The following is a 24,932-nucleotide window of genomic DNA, read 5'->3' on the forward strand; positions in this document are numbered from 1 at the left end:
AGCTGCATCCCCAATTTCTCTCTGTGAGGAATACTGTATATCTAAGAGTTTGGCAGCAGAGGATGTTTGAGTGTGAGCCGGGATATAAAGTGACAGACTTTCAGAAATATAAGATGGTCCAGATGGTCCAATGCCATTTAAGTAAGAGTATTTTTAAAGCAGTTCTGCAAGATACTGGAAGCTAATGTAGCTCTGCTAAAACTGGAGCGATGTGCTCTCTGTTATTCTCTCGTTTTACTTAATAACCTTGCAGCAGAGTATTGGATAAGCTGCAGTCTACTGATAATCTTTTTAGGAAGTCCAACGAAATGAGAATTGCAGTAATCCAGTCTACTAAAAATGAAAAAAAAAAATCAGAGTCGTGGCGAGCCAGGAGAGTCATATTTTGGCAATATTCCTAAGATGAAGGAAAGCTGCCTTGATGATAAAGTTAATGCAGGGTTTAAAGCTCAAATCAGAATGTAAAACAATGCTATGACCTTTTACTTGAAATCTTACTGTGTCACCTGTTGTTGCTAACTTATAAATAAACAACTTGGTTTTCGAGCCAATTAAAAGATTTTCCATTTTGTCTTTGTTAAGTTAAAAAAGAAAAAAACTGCTGTCATCCATCTATTAATGTCAGTTGCTAGAGATTTCAGAACATCACTGACATTGAGCTCTACAGAAACATATAGCTGTAGACTATGGCAATCAATATTATACTGTGAGATAAGGTTGAATAATGAAAGAAAAACAAGCTTATACAATAAGAAAATTAGAATACCTGGACAACATTAGCCAGGGTCTATTGGCAAACTTTACAAGACTAAACAACATAACCCTGAAGTTGCTACTTAAACAAATTAATTATCTACAGTTCTGTAGATAAAAAAATCCTCATAAATAAATGACCTGGGTTTTCTGTCAGTGCCTTTTATAATAGCCAATAATTTCTTAGTTATTGGTAATTATTAGTGCATTTTATGTATATTATGGTTTTATATTTTTACAAATATTTTCAATTTTTTATTAAGGGTTATTGTGGTGTACTTTATGTGTATGAATGCTGGACAGACTTTTCAAAACTGAAAGCATCACAAATGTGTAAGATATAGTCACAGTAACTCCACTGATGAGGTGATGAGGGCTGTTGCTAACAGTCAAATAAACATCAGTTGATGAGAAAGATCCAAGGTTTTGAGATCTCTGTGGTTAACAGACAGTACAGTACTTAACACTTGTTAAACCGAACATTCAAATTGAAGGGTTATACAGAGAGGACTTTAAGAAGTTAACATCTAACTTCAGCAGACACCATTATTCTTTTTTCTTAGAAACATGTAAGTAGTCTATAATTACCCACTTAGCCACCAGTTGCTCATGGATTTGATAGACAGTCTTCTTGCCCATTAGTTCACTTTAGCTGATTTAACACCACATTGCAGCCCTGCATTTTTCTACACATTCCTTGAAGCAAGGACACTATGACCGACAATGTGTTGTGCTTTTCTTGATGTGTGCACAGAAAGTGAAAAAAGAGTGGGGGACACAATAAAATAGAATAATAAAAACAATAAAAACTGAAGACAGCTTCAGAGACATTCAAATTGCTGACTTTCTTACCTCAACACAGCTGGCAAAATTGAGGTGAAGTTCAAATTGTTGGTTTTGGAAACAAAACTAACAAATTGTGACACAGGAAATGTGTTCGGCCAGGCATTTTCTGACCATTTCACAAGCGCTTCTAAAAGGTTTCACCGACTCCTGAAAAACAGCCCGTTCAAATATTCTGCAACAGTTTTTGTCGAGAATAGAGCACTTTGAAGAAATCTCACTGATGGCTGTCTCGCCTTTTTAGTCAGCAGGTCAGGCTGTAACATGGCACATTCGTGATACACATTTTTATCCAACAGAAATGTACATAAGCCTGTTACTGTTTTATTAATGGATGCTGAAGATAAAAAAAATGAACAAAAGGGGAATTTGTAACATCAAAGCAACCGAGGTTACTGATCTGTTCATTGCACTGCAAAGCATGAGCTGTAGAGGAAAGACAAGCAGACCAGAACACCGAGCTTCTGTTTCGGTGGCCTCGAGGAAATATGAAGGATGCATACAAGACTCTGGTGAAGCTGTGAGTTTTGTCTGGATGGGCTCTGGGGTCGGCCAAGGTACTCATTGTGAAAGTGTAGAGGGAGAGCAACAAAGAAAGTAAGACTGAAAATAAAGTCACAGAGGCATAGTAGGGGAGACACAAAGGAAGTGAAGGAAAATGTAAAAGTAATCATCATTTAGGATTATTCCTCTGTGGCAGCAGCTGAGTCGAGGCCGTTCTTGTGTCAGTGTGCAGTGTGCATCGTGAAAACTGATTGATGATGCATCCAAGAGAAGAAAGGAAGTGTGCAACTGTCTAACTCTATATCCCCTCTTTGTCTCTCCTCTCCCTCTGTCACTTCCCTGTCCTTGTGGCTGCACTGCCTGACAGCCTGTCATGAGCTAAACCACAGAAAGAATTTATAATAGCTCCTTTTTATTAGAGCTGTGTGTTTCCTCCAAGGCCTAGAAATGAGAGGTCATTCACTTTTCTAAGTACCTTAGCTGAAAAACACTAAACAAGCTTAGTGTTGAACATTTAAGAACATTTTGCAATTAATGACTAATAATGTCAGTTCTGCACCAGAACTGCATGACCTAAAAACAGGAAGTGGCAGTATGTACCACCAGGCAGATGTCATTGCATTCTGGAAATTGGCAGTAACTGTGAGGTGTGACAACATATAAAGCATGTTAGTGCAAAAATGTTTTTTGTTTTGAATTGATCTAAAACACTTGAAAGAACTTATCAGTTTGAATATCTTCATTCTTTTCATCATTCATTATTTGTTATGTGACCTTTATAAAGCCCCTTTAGGGCAAGGTGGGCAGTGCTTTTCCAATAAAATCAGAAAATCACTATAAAAAATGAACTTAGTCTCTCTCCTTTCATCTTAAATAGCATTTTGCCATAAAACTTGTCTTACTGCCTTTAAATTACTGCCATCTTGTGTCCACAGTTGGCTATTGTCTCTGGAACCAGGATTTACTTCGCTTGCCTCTGATTCCAATTAAATCTATAGGCCAGCAGAGTTTTTCAGCTGCTTCCACATGCACATTGTGGATAAACCTCTGGTTTTTAGACTGGAAATTGATTTGGATACCGGCGCGCTAGACAATCTGCCCTGGCTCTACTTTCAGATCAGTTATCATGTACATTTTATTAGATTGCACTGTGAAAGAAGCTTTTAATATCTCCTTCAGGACTTTGAATCAGAACTTGATGATGGAGAGGGGAACTCAAGTCACCTCTAATTTAATTTAAAAAAAAACTATTTTAATTAAACCAGAGAAATACCAAATGTACAAACTGTGCTTTGTAATATATATCTGATTCTCACAGGAGAGCGACCACATGATTTAACTGAATGTGATGCACGACTGTAGAATAAACAGAATATAGTATTTAAAATTAATAGAACATTAGTAGAAATTTGACAGCAGAAATACCAATACTATACAACACTGAATGGGGAAAATCGTTGCAGAATGAGTCATTTTTGCAAACAATTGTATGTACAGTTTGCCAGTAATGCACAGTTTATGTGTAGTGAGGTCTGTTTATAGTGTTTTATTGCTCCTATTATTACTACAATTCTAATCAATTCCTGCAGAATTCATCATGGTGAGCTAATGCAAAATATTCTGATGATTACTATAAAAGTCAGACCTTTTCACAATTCTTCAGCCAGGAATGAGTGCAGAAAGGTTGCAGATGTCTATGCCTATTTAAGTACAGCATATAAAAAAGAACAAATAAAAATACAGAATCATACACTGGTACGCTGATTAAATGTGTTCATTATCTCTATTCTCTTGTGTTAAAGTTACTGCCCACCACTGGATTTTCTTTTTTCTTTTTTCTAATGTTCTTTATTCCCCTCTGAACAAATAAGTCCAATCCCTCAGTGGTCTGACATTTTCTATAAGTTATTTGATACGTTTTCTTATGTGCTCCAAGCCTGCATTTGCTCTGTATGATGGATCCAGTTACTCCAGACGTTCTACCCCACTAGCTGTGCAGCGTCAGTGACTACATGGCTACACAACACAAGCTGCGACTACGGCCATTTGGAGGACAGCTTATCCATTATGGGTGACGTGTTCCGCAGACACTGACCACAAGGCACTCAGTAGTAGGCCGTCTTTCATCATTTAGAGCCTTACAGATTCACAGCCTCACTGTACAGTGAAAGCCATACAATATGGCTACATATGGAGCCAACAGAGCTCCATTCATTCAGAGACTACAATATGTCAGGCTTGATCTATGCCCTAGTTGAGTTTATTAGCATGTTTGCCCAACGACTTGTATGTGCTCTAAGTAGCTCATAATTCTTAATGACAGAACTGACTTATCCACATACCTGTATTTTGTCCTTACATATAATATGAATTGTGTGAAACTCCCTTTTTTACGTTATGAACTATCCTTTCATAATTTATTCACTCCACGTGGCAGCCGTAAGTACGTTTTAACAAATACACAAAGAGAACAATTTTTCTTTCTTCTGAATGACAGGTTAAAGGTAAACACCATTGTAACTGTAAAATAATCCAAATATGTTCCAATAAGAAAATACAATACACTGTTAACATGGACATATTTCAGGGAAAAGTTACAAATTGTGATCTTAGTTCAGCCCTCAGATTATACACAACAGCCTAACTTCTGGCTCTGACCACTCATGGAAGCATGATTGTTAAACGTGGAATAAAAGCAATCAACCTGTGTTACTGTCTGTGTTAATCTGTGGCAGAAATAGAGCATTTTCTGTGTTATAAGGGACAATTCTTGTAGCAAAATTATATAGTAGGTTTGAGAAAATTTGCCCAAATTTCAAAGGACAATGGCTAAAAGATCCTGATTTTTCTTTTGTTCAGGTTTAAACAATTTTGGAAGATACCTGTGCAACGCATAAACTAAAATTAATTTAAAAATTAATTAATTAAAATTAATAAATTACAATTATTATGAATATTAGAAAATGTAAAAAAAAAAAAAACCACACTTTTGAGCATAACAGGCTCAAACATCAATGCTAGTAATGCAATAACCTACACCAAGATTAAGAAGATACCTACAAACAACATTATCTTTTTCTGTCTGTGAAGGTTCTCAGTCATCCAGGTCATTGTAGTCAAAGGAGCTTGCAAAGAAAAGCGTCTGGACTTCTTTAAGTTGCTTGAAGACGTTTCACCTCTCATCCGAGAAGCTTCTTCAGTTCTAAGGTCAAATGGTGGGGAGTCCCAGATTTAAACCTAGTGGGAGTATCCGCCCACAGAGGGACAAAAGGACTATCTTTTTCTCACACGTGGTGCATAGAGTTGTTCAACTGCTCCAGTTGAATAAACACTCAAAGAGTAGTTCTACACAAAATCTGTCATTCCCAGTTTGACCTTTCGGGAATTTGTTTTGAATCCTCATTACTTTTATAAAATGTCTCTTCTCACATTTTCATTTGACATTTTTCCAGCTCTTTGTATTTTGTCTAACGCAAAGAGCTGTCTCAAAAACCTCCGATGGACACATTTGAGTGGAAAATTCAACCCATCTTCGAACGTCAAGCCATCTGCTTTTTCTTATAAAGGCCTTGGTGGTGACTTTATTGAATCTGAATCAGCAGTAGCAGCTGTGGTATGATGTGTTTATATGCCTCTTAAGCTTTGGACAGGTTATAGTAAGGATGACAAGTCTGGTCCTCAGTTTCTCTTTTCGTATGTTGTCATTGGTGGCAATAAAATGAAAACATTCAGCCAAAAATTGTGAATATTCTGCAACATAAACATAAATCCAACATAAAAGTCACACCGGAAGTGCATAACAAGGCCCTGCTATAAATATCCACTGTCATTCTTTTATTTGCTATGTAATACCTTGTTATCAATAGTGCAGAAGGTAAACAACTATAAAAGGAGCCACAGCAAAATAAGTTTAGCAGGATGCCAATTGTTATGCGTGACAGACACTGCGAAAGAGACGATGAGAAGGCACATAGGACAGATGGCAACAGTGGGGAAACCTTTCAACTGTGGCGCTTACACAGTATGTAAGATGGCAGCTGTAGTCTTAGAAGTACCTACCCAATAACGCATTACATAATGTCCCATAAATTGTTTCTTTATGACCCATTGTTTTTATATCCTGTCCTATTCCTGTTCTTAATTCCCCTATAAATATCTTGATTTATCACTCGACTCTGGTTTTTTAGCTCTAATGCCAACACTTAGTGTCTTATTCTACTTTATTACAGCTTCCTCTCTGTTTGTGCATTTTCAATATTCCCCCCTCATGTTCCTTTTATCTCCTCCCGTGTATAACCCCGCTGCCCAAAGGCAACAGCATGTTCGGCGAGATAATAGGTGACTGTGCTCTCTGTTGCGCCATGCCAGTCATCGAGAAACTAGCACATCCTCTCTGCCAGACAGAGCTGAGGAGTATCCTCTTCAATCACCTCTAAGCCTTTTCGTGCTACACCTAAAATGAAGGATTGTAGCTGCTGGAGTGGAGACAAGCCACTGTCTGTCTGGTGTAGATTAGCCCATTCGCACACACACACATACACATACACGCACACACACTTATGCAGTTGCTGCAAAAGTAAGTGGCATACACACAGAAAAAAAGATTAGTGAAGACTTGAGTTCTTGAGTACCTGACTGTCTTCAAAAGATGAGAGGTGAGTCTTGAAAATACCTTGCTAAGGCCGATGACTAGAAACCATTAAACTGGTTGCCTCAGTGTCTAAAAAAAACAAAAATAACAACCCACCCACCCAAAATGAACAGACTTCAAACTGAAGAAAGCTTTAGAAGTGAGTAATCTCTAAAGAGAGGAGGAAAGATGGGAAGGTGAATGAGAGACAGAAAAGAAGATAATGGGAGAAACTGAAAACCTGTTGTGCCACTGTGGAGCATTTGGCGGTCTCTTAAATTATAACTATGTAGCAACTTCATGTCAAGAATGGCTGTGAAAGTAAAGAGTAAAAATGTATTCCTCATCACGTCCTAAAACCAGTCCAACTCACGCTAAGACCAGAATGCTAATATCCAACATTACCAGATGGACTCTGTAAATCATGGACCTTCTCACCCTGACTGTCAGGGAGCATCTCATAGTCATTACAGAATTCATATCATGTTTCCCCTCTGTGACCATGCTCACCACAACCATTAAAGATTGCTCAGATTATTAGGTTGTAAATTCCAGCCCTCTATCCATAACCCACAATCCCGCCTCTTGCTGGCTGAATTCATTGTAATGTTATCACTGGCTCTGTAAGGATGGTAACAGCAGTTTGCATAATACTCCATAGCATTTTTGTGTCTGACAGATTATGTGTTTTTCCTCTTAGCATCTGACCACAGGTGAATTATAGGTGACACAACAAGAGCTAAGAGCACTCATTGGTGGTACACCCAATTCAAAACTAAGTGGAATATGGTTATCCTCGCTGTTTCTCTGATGTTTTTCTGTTCCAAGAGTGGCTGATCTATTATATTAAGTGTCATCCACAGTCAGACTTCTCCGGTGGCTGCAGAAATGCAGTCTCAATGCAATTAATGTCAGGTAGCAGTCAATTTTGAGAAAATTGGGCCCACTCTATGCCAACTGATAATAAGGCACAGCAGTATGAGATTCAACAACTCATGAATGCTGATGTGTTGACACTGACCTGTGGCACCGGTGACAGAAGAAGCTTTGCCCCCATTGTTTCCCTTAATGGCCTGCACTGAGATGGCATACTCTGTTCCTGGATACAAACCTGTGGGAAGAAACTTTTAGTCTTAAAAGAAGCAAATATCCATCAGTGTCTGATATAATGCTCCAAAACAAGGGATTTACAAACTTTGAGGAAAATCTTGAGTAGAAGTAGAAATTACTTTTCTGACTTTTCTCAATCAAATCCTTAAATTATGGGATCCTTTTTCTATTAGACTACATGAAATTTATATTATACCCACTTTCCTGGTAAAAGAACATTCACCCTCTATCAGTTTTACATATCAGAAAATTATATGAAAGAAATTCTGCTCCTTACCAGGTCATATACAACTCCAAATGAACTACAAAATATGAGACATAAATCTATGTCATTATTTATTTATTTGTCATTATTTATTTTAACAAAAATTTAAGCCAAAACGCAGAAGTAGTGTATTTAATTTATACAATGCCAAGTAGGGGAAACATTCAGCCTGAGAAGGTCATTTCCAAATAAATCCAAGTGCATCATGTGAAAAAGATGATTCAGCAGAAAACATCGAAGACAGCTGACAATCTTCTCAGGAGTGGACATCCAGCAAATTCCTCTCCCAAGGCCAGACTGTACAATGCAACAAACCCAAGAGCTTGCTCTCAGACAAACGGGCCTCAGTTAACATGTTAAATTTGAAGTTCATGACAGTACAATTAGAAAAAGACTGAACAAGCATGGCTTGTTTTGGAGGCTTGGCAAAAGAAAAAGTCTTCTTTCTAAAAAAAAAAAAAAAAAACATGGCAGCGCAGCTCATGTTTGCAAAGTTACATCTGAACAAACAACAAGACCTCTGGAGCAATGTCCTTTGGACAGATCAGACGATGTCGAGATGTTTTTACATGATGCCTAGAGCCATGTTTGGTGAAAACCAGTCATAGCATGGATTGATGATTTGACTTGTATTTGAAACATGGGATCTGGGCACCTTGAAGTCATTGATTTGAGCAGAAATTCCTCTGTATACCACAGAAATCCAGAAATGTGAGGCCGTGTGTTCAACAGTTAAAGCTTGGCTGAAACGGTCAGACTGAACTTAGTTTTTCTGCACTTTGGCTTTTAAATCATTTTGTTTTTTGTGAATTAAATAATGATGTTTAATATGCTGTTGCTGTTCATCTCAGTTGTGTATTTACCTAATTAAGATCTGATAATAAATAAATAATTGTTTATTGTTTCATGATATGTAAAACGTTTAAACGGACAGAGAGTGTGCCTTCTTTTTACCATTGCTGTATACTGTGTGTTTATGAGATGATGTCATGTTCCATGTTTTTATATTCAACATTATTAATATTTTTACCCTAATGCTTAATTTGAACTGAATATTTAAAGTAACTGTGTCTGTATATGTACGTTTTTGTAGCACTTTTACAATATAAATTGCAAAGTAAAACCAGAAGATTATTTTAAATCAAATTGGATGACTATTTCAAGATTTAAGTGTCCAATTCAAGATTCAAGAAACAAGGTTACGGGACTATTTACTTCTTATTGATTAGCTTAGCTTACTCTAATAGCACAACAGTTCCAGAAATACTTTTGTACATTGTTCACAAACTTGTAAGACTCACCCACAATAGTGTGTTTGGTGCGCGCCTCTTGGCTCCTCTGTACCTTCAGCTCCTCCTCTTGCCCTTCTGGGTCAGTGTGTGTAAGCCTGAAGTAGTCCATCTCAGCTCGAGGGTTCTGCCAGTCCACCTCAATAGAGACGTCTGTCTGGCCAAGAACTCGGATACCATCAATAGTTGAGACATCTGGGAAGGGTGATACAAGGTTAGGTGGAACTGAGTGTACAGACATGAAGCTCAAACTTAGAAGTCTGCCTTAAAGCTTTTGCAAACAGAAGCATCTGCCTTGCTCTGCTTCCACATGTCCCCGAGCTAGACAATGATCTCCCAGCACACTGAAATGTGACATTTCTAGGAAAGAGAGCCAAGCAAGAATTCCGCCTCTGGCCATCTGCAAGATATTATAACCAAATAATAGACAAATATTTGTATTTGGCATGAAACAAATATTAAAATCACTCATGGGTGCATGTAACAGGGCGGCCCTTAGCGGCTGGAAACACAGTGAGGTGGACCAAGACAAGTGTAGTGGAACAAAGTATTTATTTTCTATGCAGCGCTCCTTACAAACAATTTATCGAGCTTCTTCACAGCACAAAAAATCCACACCTCTAATGACAACTGGCAGCCTTTAAATATATTCAGCTGTCACAGACATAACCATTATTCCACTCTTCAGGTAAGTTATTAAATCCCAACCTTCCACCACAGTATACAATATATCAATAAGAATAAATAAATACACAAATACATTTCACATCTACATATTAACAAATATTTCACACCTCAATATCACACCAAACCCAATATTATAAAAACCCAAAAACCCAAGCACAAAAAGATTCACCACGCTCTCTTTACCCATGGTCTCTCCCGGAACCTTTAAATGGTGTCTGGACCCCCGGGGAAACATTTGCCCAAACACCCTGAAGAGGACACAGGCAAGAAAGGTGAGTAATCATTATTTTACACTTATTTGCACTACTTTTATCCCTAGATTTCACACACATTTGCATTAGTTTTCCTTTCTGGGAAACCTTAATCACCATTTCATTCTTTTCTCCTGACAGACAACCACCACATTCCTTAATGAGGAGCAGCTGTGCAGGATCTGAAATAAGGCTACCAACTGATTTTAAAATTCCCAATAAATAGTCAATAAATATTTAAACTTCTTGTGTGCAAATGTTTTACTGTGCAAATCCATGCTTAAAGTGCAATGCTAAATAAAGTGCTTGATAAGGTGCTTTTAATAAAGTGAAAGGTGTGCTCTAAAGTGCTATACAGATAGTAAAATATAAATAACTGTAGTAAGGGAGTCCTCTTCCTTACATTTCCTCCTCCCTCTCTTAAGCACGAAGTGCTTCAGTCCTCTGTCATCCTAGATAAACAGTCAGCAACCACATTTGACTTCCCAGGCCTATACTGGACCGTAAAGTCATAAGGCTGCAGAGACAGGTACCATCCTGCAATGCGGGCATTCGCATCCCTCATGCGGTTCAACCACTGGAGAGCACGATGATCAGTCTCTAGAGTGAAGTGACGTCCCAGAAGATAATACCTCAAGGCCTCAATAGCCCATTTCATGGCCAAGCACTCTTTCTCCACCGTCGAATACCTCGTCTCCCTGTCGAGTAGTTTCCGACTCAGAAACACCACAGGCCTTCTTTCACCCTCCACCTCTTGCTGAAGGACAGCACCAAGGCCAACTCCTGAAGCATCAGTTTGCAAGATGAATGGTTTGTTGAAGTCTGGACTGTGTAGAACTGGATGTGTGCAAACTGCTCCCTTGAGGTCTCTGAATGCTTGTTCACAGTCTTCTGTCCAACGCACTTTGTTGGGGGCTGAGCCTTTTGTGAGGTCATTCAGTACAGTGGATCGCTCTGCAAAAGAATGTATGAATTTCCTGTACCAGCCTACTAGACCCAGAAAACCTCTCACCTTCCTTTTTGTTGTCGGAACTGGGAAGGACTGAATTGCTTCAATCTTTCCAACCTGCGGCTTTATCTTCCCAGAGCCAACCACAAAGCCCAAGTACTCCACTTCTCTCTTGGCTATGGAGCACTTCTTGGGGTTAATAGTCAGTCCAGCCATTCTGATGGAGTGTAGCACCTTCTGTAGGTGAGTGACATGCTCTTCCCAGGACTGGCTGTACACCACCACGTCATCCAGATATGCTGCAGAGAATGCTGACACATCTCTCAGTACATGGTCCATTAATCGTTGGAATGTCGCTGGTGCACCTTGAAGCCCAAATGGCATGACTTTAAATTGGTACATACCAAAAGGAGTTTTGAAGGCTGTCAGCTCTTTCGCTTCTGGTGCCAAAGCCACTTGCCAGTATCCTTTACACAGATCGAGTGTTGTAATATACCTTGCTGATCCAACTCTCTCCAGCAGGTCATCCACCCTGGGCATTGGGTAGGGATCAAACTTGGATACTGCATTCAAATATCTGAAATCAATACAGAATCTCAGGGTGTCATCTTTCTTTGGTACCAAAACAATCGGGCTGCACCACTCACTACTTGACACCTCAATGATTCCCAGGTCCAACATCAGTTTTATTTCTTTCTGCAGCACTGGCACCAACCGTTCTGGAATTCTGTAGCTCTTTTGTCGAACGGGTGCATCCTCCTTCACCCGTATCTTGTGCTGAACCAGTGATGTGAAGCCTGGTGTTTCTCGAAAGAGCTGTGGGTCCACGAGTGGTTTTATATCAGCCTGCTCAGTAGGAGACAAATGAGAAAGGTCAACTGAAGCACAAACTTGAATGTTAGTTGGAAAGAACTTCTCAGTCACCTCCTCATCCTTAACTGAACGCACCAGTAACTGATAGACCGGCTCTTGTCGGCTGTGGAATTCCTTCAACAAGTTCATGTGAAATGTCTGATATTTTTTAACTCTTTCTGGCATATTCAGCTCATAAGTGACTTTACTCACTTGTCTGACGATCTCGTATGGTCCATGCCATTTTGTCAGCAGCTTGTTATCGCTGGTGGGAAGCAATAACAGTACTTTCTGACCTGGAAGGAAGACCCTATCCTTGGCCTTCTGATCATACCAAGTCTTTTGATGTTTTTGTGCAGCTTTCATGTTGTCTTGCATCAATGATGCCATTTTCTCTAATCTCTCTCTCATGTTAATTACGTAGGCTGCGATGTTTTCACCCTCTGCTTTGGGGTCCTCCCAGCAGTCCTTAAGCAGATCCAGGGGGCCTCTCACTTGACGACCGTACAAAAGTTCAAAAGGCGAGAAGCCAGTAGAAACCTGCGGGACCTCCCGGTAGGCGAACAGAAGGTATGGCAGCCATTGATCCCAGTCAGCACCTGTGTCAGAGACAAACTTGCGCAGCATACGTTTGAGAGTCTGGTTGTATCTCTCCACTAGCCCGTCCGTTTGGGGGTGATACGGGGTGGTCTTAAGTCCCTTTATCCCTAACAGCTTATAAACCTGCTGCAACAACTTGGATAGAAAGTTCGTTCCACAATCCGTCAGAATTTCTCTTGGTATGCCTACCCTAGAGAAAAGCTGCAGAAGACAATTAGCAATGTGACGAGCTTTAATTGATCTGAGTGGGAAGGCCTCAGGAAACCGTGTCGCATAGTCACATATGACTAATATGTAGCGATGACCTGTGGAACTCCTCTCTAAAGGGCCCACGATATCCATGCCTAGCCTCTCAAACGGTGTTTCAATAATTGGCAGTGGTTGCAACTGGGCTCGCGCTACTCCTTTGCCTGAGGTCAACTGACATTTTCCACAGGAACGGCAAAACTCAGAGACCTGGACATACATCCCTGGCCAAACAAAATGGCTGCTGATCCTATTCAGTGTTTTGTGAAAAGCCATATGACCTGCCCATGGAATTGAATGACCCAAATCCATAACTTTGTTCCTGAACTGTTGTGGGAGTGCCACAGCTTCGCACTTCCCCTTTCTCTGGTACAAGATGCCTCCTTTAATTAGGTAAACAGTGTCTGCAAGACAGCTTACCTGACCTTGACTAGCCCCCTCTACCTCTGTTACCTTCTCAAACCAGGGTTTTAGAGTAGGGTCGCTTCTTTGGATTGCACCTAAATCTGAGGGAACATCAAACTCAAGTTGGTTATTTGGCTTAGGAAACAATGCTGTACCTTTTTCCCCTGAGCCTTTGAACTTTTCTCTTCTTTTCTGAGCCCTAGACTTCCTAATCTTCCCTGGCTCTGTTTCAAGAGACTCCTCAAAAAAGGGTAGCTCTTGCATCATTTCCTTTGCACTTTGTGCTCTTGTGACTACATGACATGGTTTAAATGGCTCAACTGTCATATCTAGAGGAAGTGAGCTTCCAGATTCATTACCAAAGCCTTGAATGTCTTTCTCAGCACTCACTTGAGGGTCATAATCTGACTGATGTAATAGATCAAAAAGAGTGGGGATGTCATTACCAAGTATCACTGAATATGGCAAACTGGGGACCACAGCTACCACTAACAAGTAGGTTTGACCTCCCACTGTCAGGTAAACCTCAGCAGTGGGGTACCTGTGTTCGTCTCCATGCACACAACTTATTGTAGCCCCAACCCCACTTAGCTTTTCTCCTGAAATTATGCTAGAGTGTACAAGAGTCTGGAAGCACCCAGAGTCAAGCAAAGCTTCCTCTTTACGCCCATTAATTAAAACAGGGACAGTACAAGCTTTCTTTCCTACCGACTCTGTGGCTGGTCTTGGAACTGCACACAAAAGCGATGGTTTTGACTTAAGGGCAGGGCAAAATTGTTGTGTATGGCCAAAGTTATGACAGTGATAACATTTAATATCCTGAACTGAAGATTTAAAGGATTTCTTCACATTGTGAGGTCTATGAGAAGGGAGCTGCCTAGAACTAGGAAAATTTCTAGCATGAACTTGACCAGAACCCTGTTCACCCCCAATGGACTTACTTGGTTGGGCGTAGTGGGTCTCCCGGCTGAAGTAGGTGCTCTTGCTTCCTTTTCTGGCTGAAGTGAAAACCTCTGCGAGGCTAGCTGCTTCCTTTGCCGTCTTCGGGTCATGCTCACGTATCCAGATCTCCAGCTCTGGATTAACCATTCTCAAAAACTGCTCCAGAATTATCTGCTCAGATATTTCTTCTACAGTTGATTTTTCAGGTTTAATCCATCTCGAAAACAGGTCTTTCAGTCTTACATAGAGTTCACGTGGCGTCTCACCTGGTTCAACTTTCAGAGATCTGAAGCGGCGTCTGTAGGTGTCAGCAGTGATCTCATATTTTGCCAGAATTGCCTCTTTCACCTTATCATAATTCTCAGAGTCTGTTAAATCCATAAGAACGTAGGCTGTGCGGGCTTTACCTGTCAACAGGGGAACCAGACGAATAGCCCACTCATCTCTGTGCCATCGACACACATTTGCCATTCTTTCAAACGTTGTCAGAAAATGTTCAATGTCATCTTCTGTTGACAGAGGAAAAAGTTTTGGTTCAATTAAAGACCTAGACCCACTGGCCACTGGAATGTCTTCACCATTGAATCCAAGTTCTTGTTCTTCAGATGTTGTAGGGGGCGCTGGCGCCTCTGGTGGATCAGGCTTATCAATTACAGCGTTAACTTGTAGCTGGATTTGCTGAAATTGATGCTGCATGCCTTTCCACCTTTGCTCCTGACGTGACAAATCCTTCTCCCACTTTTGGTCTCTGGCTGCTTGAGACCGCATAAGAGATTTCACCAACCCTGTCAACTCCTCCAATTTGTCCTCAGGGCTTGTTGCTGCCATGGCCTGTAGCTCAGATGAAGCTCCAACTCCTTCATCAGGCTGCTCCTCTTGGCCTGGCTTTCTTCCACCTCTTGTCATCATCTTCTCACTGTGGCATGAGTGACACACTTCTGACACCACTTGTAACAGGGCGGCCCTTAGCGGCTGGAAACACAGTGAGGTGGACCAAGACAAGTGTAGTGGAACAAAGTATTTATTTTCTATGCAGCGCTCCTTACAAACAATTTATCGAGCTTCTTCACAGCACAAAAAATCCACACCTCTAATGACAACTGGCAGCCTTTAAATATATTCAGCTGTCACAGACATAACCATTATTCCACTCTTCAGGTAAGTTATTAAATCCCAACCTTCCACCACAGTATACAATATATCAATAAGAATAAATAAATACACAAATACATTTCACATCTACATATTAACAAATATTTCACACCTCAATATCACACCAAACCCAATATTATAAAAACCCAAAAACCCAAGCACAAAAAGATTCACCACGCTCTCTTTACCCATGGTCTCTCCCGGAACCTTTAAATGGTGTCTGGACCCCCGGGGAAACATTTGCCCAAACACCCTGAAGAGGACACAGGCAAGAAAGGTGAGTAATCATTATTTTACACTTATTTGCACTACTTTTATCCCTAGATTTCACACACATTTGCATTAGTTTTCCTTTCTGGGAAACCTTAATCACCATTTCATTCTTTTCTCCTGACAGACAACCACCACATTCCTTAATGAGGAGCAGCTGTGCAGGATCTGAAATAAGGCTACCAACTGATTTTAAAATTCCCAATAAATAGTCAATAAATATTTAAACTTCTTGTGTGCAAATGTTTTACTGTGCAAATCCATGCTTAAAGTGCAATGCTAAATAAAGTGCTTGATAAGGTGCTTTTAATAAAGTGAAAGGTGTGCTCTAAAGTGCTATACAGATAGTAAAATATAAATAACTGTAGTAAGGGAGTCCTCTTCCTTACAGTGCATTTCTTTTCTCCTTTTTTTGACATTGCCAGCATCATCATAGAAAAGTGCATATAAAGGTTTACTGATGTTTTTTAAAGTAACCTTTGCATACTCTGTGCTATCCCACATTTAAAGTCACAGCATTCACACAATAAAGTCAGGATAAACTGGTTTAACATATCACCCAGCAGGACACACAAATTAAACACAGTCAGCGGTCGAGAACAATCCTTGAGCAGTTCTGTAGACTTAACATTTTACAGCTATTTGTAAAGTTGTGACATCTACTACACCTCGAGAATCAAACATCATAGTTATGCTTTAGTGCCGTCTACACTTTACACAGTGTACATTGTGACTTACTTTTATTTTTAAACTTTACATGTCACATCAGCATTTTCACTTCTACCTGTATGTAATTACTTTAAAACAACAGTAACAGCTCAAAGCAGCCGCCATGTCAAAACGCTTCAACCTCAATGATCAGATGACTTCCCCATGTTCAATCAGCTGCTATAGATTTGGAGGTGATGGGAACGAGATGACAGAAAACAAACCACAAAAAAAACCCCCAAAAACCCAAAAAACCCAAAACAAAACAAATCAGAATAAGGGGAAAAACCACTAAAAAGAGGATTAAAGTTAAGGACATGCAATCCTGGTATCCTGGTATGAGTAGTAAAAAGAAGAGCATAGAGATGATATCAGTGCATCATGAATGGTTCCTCACAGTCTGAGTCTATAGCAGCATAAATGAGGGATGAAGATTGAAGTCTGATGTGAAAAGTAGAGAGAGTGTCTGTATCGTGAACCCAACTGGGAGTTGGTTCCACAGAAAATGGGCCTGATAGCTGGAGTCTCTGCCTCCCATTCTACTTTTAGATAATCAAATAACCGAAAATGAGCCCGCAGTCTTAGAGAGATATGCTCTGTTGGAATGAAACGATGCTATGAGGTCTTTAAGATATGATGGAGCCTGATCATTCAGAACTTTGTATGCCACTGCATCCTCCCATCTCTCAGAATATTCTGAATAATTCAGACGTGAATTAGAGATATGCCTCTGCAATTTCATGAGAAAAAAGTGAGTTCCATCAAACAAAGCAAGCGTGACCAAATGAAAAGCTTCTTTTCATGCCAGCTGTTGTGCTTCCCGAAAGAAAACTTAAAAACATCCATCCAAACCCTCTTTTGAAGTAGATCATTGTTTGAAGTTAAAACAAAAAGTATGTACCAGTCTGCCTCACACAACAATAAGCCAGATGATGGCGTGATTTCTTATGCCCATATTTGAAAGCTATGCTCTGTGAGGTTTTCCATGGTAAACCAATCTAACCACACTCCCACTTTCTGCACGTCTCCCATCAATCCTGTCAAGTAATCTCTTTCTCTACACATCTGTGTCCCGCCACATCTGTGAGCAAGTTCATGGAGCAATTTCCTTGAGAATTAAAGGCTAACAAGCCAGTCTTTAATGAAACACTTAGTAATTAAAGTCTTCAGTCTGTTCATTGCTTTTTTTACCATAGAATTTCTGTGAAAGACAAAGATGAATACAGGAACAATCGTGCTCATTCTACAAGAGTAACAGAGAAAGTGAGGCAGGTTATCAATCCATGCCAGGTCCATATTTTCATTCCTGGACTCTACCAGAATAGCTGGAGTCAACATTCAATTTCTTTCGAGGAAAAAACAAGGAAAATCATCCTTTCCAAACACATTTTCAAGTTTCAGGACTTGATATTATTAATACGGTTAAAAAAAATCAACCAGTGTTGAATTTTTGGCAGCATTTATGGTGTTTTAATGCCAAATCACACACACAATTATGTTTGACTTCAAATGCAACTATTTTATCCCGAGAAAATCTAACTTAATCCCTAAGACCTGCAGGCCACACCTGCCCTCAAAGCCACGGTAGTCTTTAATAGGTAACATCTGCCTTCACTTTAAACCACCAGCTCATTTAAAGGAAACATGCTGCACACCGCCCAGTTCTGCTACAGCACTAATGTCTGTTAGTCTGAAAAATACTCATTTTAAATCTCCGTATTTGTTTTTCTGTCCTGATCAGAGCCGTCTGTGCTCACCTGTGGTGGCTTCAATCTTGTCAGCTTCACTTTGGATCTCCTTAATGACCGCATGTACTTGGACAATGTAGGTAACCCCAGGAGTCAGTCCTGTGATGAGGTAGGAGCTCTCTGTGTTGGCAACCGAAATCTAATATGCAGTTGACGAGAAGAAGTTTGTAAGATGAAATAGGTGATATAATTTTTTTTTGCTACAACCTGTATTTGACACAGAAATGATCAAAGCAGAAAAACCTACCTGCTCCTGCGCACCCTCGTCATTTTTCGGATAATATGTCAACACATAATACTCGGCCCCTTGAACGGACTCCCACTCAACCAGGAGAGAGACGTCAGTCACTTGGACCACCTGCAGACCCTGAGGTGCCAAGACTGAGAGAACAAAGAGATATACACAGAAGTCAGGAATTAACAGAATTTAACAGTTATTTTTATCAACAAGTCCGCTATCATGTCCAAAAGTTCTTTTTCTGATTTTGTTATTCAGGCTTGCATTTTAATTTTTCTTTTTTGCTCGCTTCCCTGTCTTCACTTCCTCTGTCTTGTCTATTTGTAGCTGTTGTTGTCATCCTAAGGCCACCACTGTGAAGCAGGATTTCATCCTATCCATGTAACTTCAGGGTTAACCTTGGGTTAACTGGTGTTAAATCACTGCCTGTCCTGTAAAAGATCTCCCAGACCTCAGTGCTTGGATAGTGGCAGGGTTTAAAGTTTTTTTCTTCTCACCAACCAAACCACACACAAATTCATACAACACGTTTAATATTAAATTACTGAACACTACTTTTCCTCTCACACACTCTCGCCTTGCTGCATTGTCTACAGCAGCTGTGCTGCTTTAAGCCCTTTTCATATTGTTCCCATAATATGGTTTTAGCTTCCTTTGCAGTTGCTCTGCTGCCGTACACTTAGCAAGATTTTTGATTTGACAGATGCTGCCAACACAACAACGTTCATAGGAATTTGCTAACTAGATTGATAAACTCCTGGGTGATAAACTGCTTGATAGCTTGACCGCTAGGGTCAGGATAATCAACCCCACCTGAATGTTAGGATAAGTGAATACAGATAATGAAAGCATAACCTGGATATGCTAAACTCACTTCATACTACAAGGCCCTGAGGGGGGTGTACTATGAAGGAAATTAAACATAGAAAGGTTTTCTTCGAGTTAGCTGGGTCAACAAAACCCCAAGCCCTAGACAGAGATAACGCATATTACGGTGATCTTTTATCAACTTTCTCTGTGAAACTGGGTTATCTTAAAGTTTTAAAACTTTAAGTTTGACATAAATTGCTATCTCATTAATCTTGCCTTCCTGTCTTTGCTTTCCCTGCCGTGAGCTCTGTCAGGGCATCTATTTTAACAACCTGTGTTTCTTGGTTGTCTTGTGTTTCTCACATTTGTCTTTGGATTTCAGTTCTTTGTGCCTTGCATTATGTTGAATTTGCCAATAAAGCCTATTGTTTTCATCACTCTGACTGCCTCTGAATTCAGCATCTCAGTCCCCACAAACACCTTCACTGCGCTGCATAACACCTACACTTATTCAATCTACCAAAAGGCTTAAATCTTTTTTTTCTCAGTCGATTGTCAAAGAACCAACAAATCATGAACACGGCAAAATAGGTGTTTTGTTTTGTTTTTTTACTCTAAATGGAAAGAAAGACTCCTTTAAAGTGCTTCTCTGGCCATTCTGGAAAGACATGGTGGGAGAGCTAAGAGTAAAAACAAACCAAAACCACAGCCAAAACACAGAAGATGACATGTCAGCTGTGTTGGGGAGTGAGGCTTTTTAAAGGCAAGGTGAGCTTTTGTGGGTATGATAGAGGGAAATAAAATGGCAGACTGTATAGATTTTTTAAAAAGAAAAAGAAAAAGCAAAACATGGCGTGCAAGTAAAAGCTTATTACAAGGGAAAATGAGAAATGTGAAATAAGTGGTTATGGAGTCCACTATAGCTTTGGCAAGCAAGGAATTTACATAAGATTTAGATGCTGTTCCACAAGGTAAAGTCGGTAAAGTCAGGAAGCTCGATGTTTTTCTTCAAATGCAGCAGTCTTTTTCCATCAAGGAACAGTTAAAATCCTCCTGTTGCTAATCCAGGCATGACTATCAACCATCTTTGCCCTTAAATATTATTTCAGAACAGCTGGAGTGAATACATTTGCATAATAAGATTGGAAAAGTAGAAAATAATGGTGATTTGTGCCTTTTTGGCTTGAAAATCAGCAAAATGCTATCAGAGGAAGAAAATTTTACTGAAACAACACGTCTGGACTTCTTTGAGAAATTTGATTTATTATGTGCTATCATCTTTCCTGTCTGTAGCTTGATATTTTGGAGGAAATCCTGATCCAGCTCATTAAAAGAGAACTGGTAAGGAAAAAAATGGCTAAATATGGTTTAAAATCCATCCATCCATCCATCCATCTTCATCCGCTTTATCCGGGGCCGGGTCGCGGGGGCAGCAGCCTAAGCTGCCCCCGCGAAGTTTAAAGTCAACTTTTCTAAATGTGCTTTATAATAAAAGGAAACATTTTAGAGGCCGCGAAAAAATAAAGGATAATAAGCTAAATACAGACCATTTGCATTATGTTGAGAAAGCTTTAATAATCTCACCTGTATTATATTCAGATTACCACATTAAATTTGGTTGCATTTTTTACTAAATCCTCTGGATTGACATAAACTTAGGCTAAAAAAAAAACTATTCCGACTGTGCAAGGGCTGCTGATTTCTAAGCCATGAGGCTTCTGCCTTTGATGGTTAAGAACACAAAAGAAAACATTAAAGTGTGCCTCACTGGAAAGGACAGAAACTGTATCTAAACCCATACTTCAAGAGTATTGTTCCCATCAGCGCTCAAAAAACAGATTGGCGTCCATCAACCAGGTGTTGAAATGGCAAATAGCCACATAAAACAAAGACAGCACCAACTGTTTTGCTTTTGTGCTCTTCTTCTCAGCCTTATTATTACCGCTAACACCTAATATCAACACAGGGTTGTTTTTTTTCTTACCTCCCACTTTCCCTTCTTGCCTGACTTTTCCTCTGACACGGTGCCACTGTTGATGTTGGACTCCATTCAACAGCACCTAAACGCGAAGCTACAGATCTCTTCTCTACCTCTGCGGTATGAAACACAGCTTGAAGAAATGGAATCGTCATCTACGGTTTGACATTTCTGACCTGCTACTGTGAAGTCTGAAACATTTATGGTTCACGGAGCTGCATTTGATGGATCCAGTTGACTTTTTAAAAAAAAGTGCTTTAAAACACATCCACAATACAGAGGAAAAACATGCCAAGACAACCATAGACAGATGTCAGCGTATAAATAGAATACTATTTTAAATGTAAGAGATCAATGCTATGAAAAAAAAGTGCCATTCACTTGCAGCCAAATGTTCAATATCTCTGCAGAATTGACTGTCACAGTGGGAATTCAGTGCTCATGCCTGGCAGCTGCTGCTCACGTTTCTGCTTTCCTGGCCTTAAATTGCTGTAAAATGCAATTTTGTACTCTGCTCCTCGGGCAGCACAGTAACAGTGATTTGGCGAGCAGTGCATTTAGCAGGAAAGGTGATGATTCTTCTGCAGGGTAAAAGCCAGATGAAGCCCTGAAAGACTGATGGGTATTCTTATATTTCTGTGGTATTATGTGACCTGATGTTATAGGTTGTCTGGAGGCCAAAAATGCAGTGGTCATCAGGTCAGCCCACTGAAAGTGCCCCGTCGGCTGATATCTCTGAAATAACTGTCGGGAGATATGCTTTGAATTCCATAGTAGGTTTGGTCAGAAACCCTTCAGCATCACTGAGCTGACTAATAGTTAACTGTAGGGGTTTACTGGCTAAGAGTGGCTTTTGAGGCAAGTCTTAAAGTTCAAGCACCATCAGGGACTCTGCTGCAGGTCATTACTGCATTTTAAAAAAGCTAAAGTACCAAAAAGTACAGAGCCAGTGGAGGAGGCTATAGGGGCTGTGAAGAAAGCTGTGAAGATAACAGCTGGGCTCCAATGACTAGTTTAATTTTAGTAAAAATATCTTCTTTTGGGTTTTTTTAGCAGAGCAAGGTGCAGCTGTTGAGCAGGGATCTTAAGCGGCTGATGGCAAGATGTAACAGCAAATACTAAAACGGGCTGGTTGAAAAGCTTTTTCTGCCCTGTAGCTGCACCTATATGAATATGACTTGATATTACTTGTAAGGTAATTGCTATTCAGTTGATGTATGACCCTGGACACTTGTACATGAATCACACAGATGGTAGGAGATAGATGATTAAAGCCCAAACTGCACTGCTTTGGCTCTTGCGAATCATTCAGTCTGGGCATGAAAATGCTACTAAAAGGATGCATATGGAAATTTATATGAAGGTGAACAGGTCATTAGGGCCAAGTGTTATATTTTTTAACGGTCCCTGAGCTGCTTGTAGCATCTGTGCTTCCTTCGCACTTAAAATTCTCAGGTTAATGTTAGTGCCGTAGAGGTGACTGTAGAAATGTGACTCTTCAGTCTCAAGTGACAAATGCAAGTTTGGGTCACATAAAGTTAATATCCACACCTCGATGCACACAAAGTTCACTTTTTTTTTTTATCTGTGATTTTTCTGCAAAACTCCCCCAACTATGTATTTTAGTTACTTTGATCTTTAGTAGGCTGGACGAGTGAAGCTATATGATAAATGTGTCAGATTACTGAAAAGGTTTTTATTAAATTTCAGTAAATGTCTTCCTATGTCCTTCTTCACATTTTCAAGCCGTCCACTGGGCCAGATTCGAGTCGCTCACCGGGCCTTAAGTTTGACGCCCTTGTGTTAAAGTTTGCAAAGCATCAATAGAAATCATGTTAAGCTTACCTAACGAACAGTCCTCCCCGTAAAAGCCGTCATCACAGATGCACTTGCCGTTCACACACTGGCCATTATCCGTGCAGTCATTGGGACACTTCTGGTTGCTGCAATCCTCACCAGCGAAGTGTGAGAAGCACACACATTTCCCGTCCACACACTGGCCCTTGTCATTGCAGTTGTTTGGACAAGCCAGTTCGCTGCAGTCTTCTCCGGTGTAGCCCTCATAGCACACGCACTGGCCATCCACGCATCGGCCCTTGTCATTGCAGTTGTCTGGACATGTCAGCTCACTGCAGTCTTCTCCAGTGTAGCCCTCATGGCAGATGCACCGGCCATCTACGCATCGGCCATTGTCGTTGCACTCATCTGGGCAGGAGGATTCAGAACAGTCGGGGCCTTCCCATCCTACGTTACAGAGGCAGCTGCAGGTGTCCTGTTGGTAGGTACCATGGCCACTACAGCTTTTGTCCACGCCTTGTTAAAGAGATACGCCAACACAGAGAGAGTGAAAAGAAGTGAGTGAAGAAGAAACGTTCAGTTCATCATGGAAAGTCCCCAGCAGCCTAAGTCTAACATGTCATGTCATGGCCTACCTGCAGCACCACAGCATCCCTGTGCACACTGGGTCTTAAGGTAGTTGACTTCTTCTTCGAGTCCATTGACTCTGTAAAGCAAAGACTTAAAGCTTTCCGACTCCTCGCAGTCACATCTGGGTGACTGCAGCTTGATGTTGTGTCTGAAGATAATGTCATTGTTTCCAGTTTTTGTGGTCTCCATCTGCAGACCTGCAAAATGGATATCTTTGTTAAGTTTATGCTGCTACACCTATCTGTTGCTCTTCACTCTTAATCTCTCAGTTATATCTTTCTTATGACCTGTTTCATCCTGTGTTGATATGTGTTGTAGGTTGCAGCTGGTGCTCCCGGGGATGTCAATTTTATAGATGTGGCTCAAGGTGACTTCCTGCTCTGCAGCTGAGGGGTCTGGCTGGGTGTCAGCAGAACTTGTGCATGACCATGTGCAGAGTAGGGCCAGCAGGCACAGGGCCCTCCACAGGGGTCTAGCGGTCATTGCTAGTAGTAAGATAGGTGCACACACACGCACACACGCACACACACACACACACACACACCACACACAGTTTTCATTGATTTGAGGCTGATAACCACACATTTCATGCATCCTTTAAAAAAAATCATATTTAAGGAATCTTAATAGTATTAATAAAAAGAAGAAAAATTATTGTCTGTGGTATTTGTGCAACTGAGGTCTCTTATTATTTATGTTTCAACATATAAAACAGCTCTGACATGCAAAAATAAAATCAATATTCGGGAACTTGTTCACTTTCAGTCTGAGAGTTTGTTGCTGGCAGGTTTGGTTAAGCTGTCATACTTTGTTACTACACCTACTTCGTTCATTTTGTGACACACAGTTACCCCATAACCATTTTCCCTATACACAATCACTGGATAAGGACCAGCTGTAAAATTGTTACTAGATCTTCAGTTTCAAAACTCCCTCTGAATATATCTTTTTACCATTAGAATTTGTTGCCTTTGGCCCGGCAAGATTTGGAAAATGTCATGAAGTGTCTTAAAGAACTGACATGAATCAGTGGACTCTGTTAGCAGAGGTTGCGGGTGCACATAGTCTAACAATGACTGGATATGGACTCGACGTGTGTGTTCTATGGTCTGAAGATCCCAGGAGTGTGAGGAAGCCCATGGAAACATGGCAGACAGTTTTCTTCATGTGTGTGGTGTACTCCCTTCTGAATTATACGTGTATAAAAAAAAAATCTTCTTATGAAAAGAGTACAAAATGTGGTAGAACTTATTAGCCAAGCTTGGAAAAAAATAC

The 24,932-nt window shown here is 40.3% G+C and overlaps 1 protein-coding gene across 4 annotated transcripts in view; it reads right to left on the bottom strand.

Annotated features, from left to right (window-relative positions):
• tnn (tenascin N) overlaps positions 1 to 24,932 on the bottom strand; it is a 45,107-nt gene that overhangs the window by 13,021 nt on the left and 7,154 nt on the right. For all 4 annotated transcript variants that reach the window (XM_035905960.2, XM_035905959.2, XM_087832051.1 and 1 more), the window contains exons 2-8: positions 23,945 to 24,142; positions 23,663 to 23,854; positions 23,076 to 23,543; positions 18,452 to 18,585; positions 18,214 to 18,343; positions 9,407 to 9,589; positions 7,752 to 7,841 (exon numbers count right to left, since the gene is read on the bottom strand). In XM_035905960.2, coding sequence (XP_035761853.1) covers positions 7,752 to 7,841; positions 9,407 to 9,589; positions 18,214 to 18,343; positions 18,452 to 18,585; positions 23,076 to 23,543; positions 23,663 to 23,854; positions 23,945 to 24,140 — 1,393 coding nt within the window. In that variant the 5' untranslated portion in view covers positions 24,141 to 24,142. The remainder of the gene's footprint in view (positions 1 to 7,751; positions 7,842 to 9,406; positions 9,590 to 18,213; positions 18,344 to 18,451; positions 18,586 to 23,075; positions 23,544 to 23,662; positions 23,855 to 23,944; positions 24,143 to 24,932) is intronic.

The sequence above is a fragment of the Neolamprologus brichardi genome, chromosome 18 (genome assembly GCF_056152115.1).
Source record: "Neolamprologus brichardi isolate AB-2024 chromosome 18, ASM5615211v1, whole genome shotgun sequence".
Classification (NCBI taxonomy): domain Eukaryota; kingdom Metazoa; phylum Chordata; class Actinopteri; order Cichliformes; family Cichlidae; genus Neolamprologus; species Neolamprologus brichardi.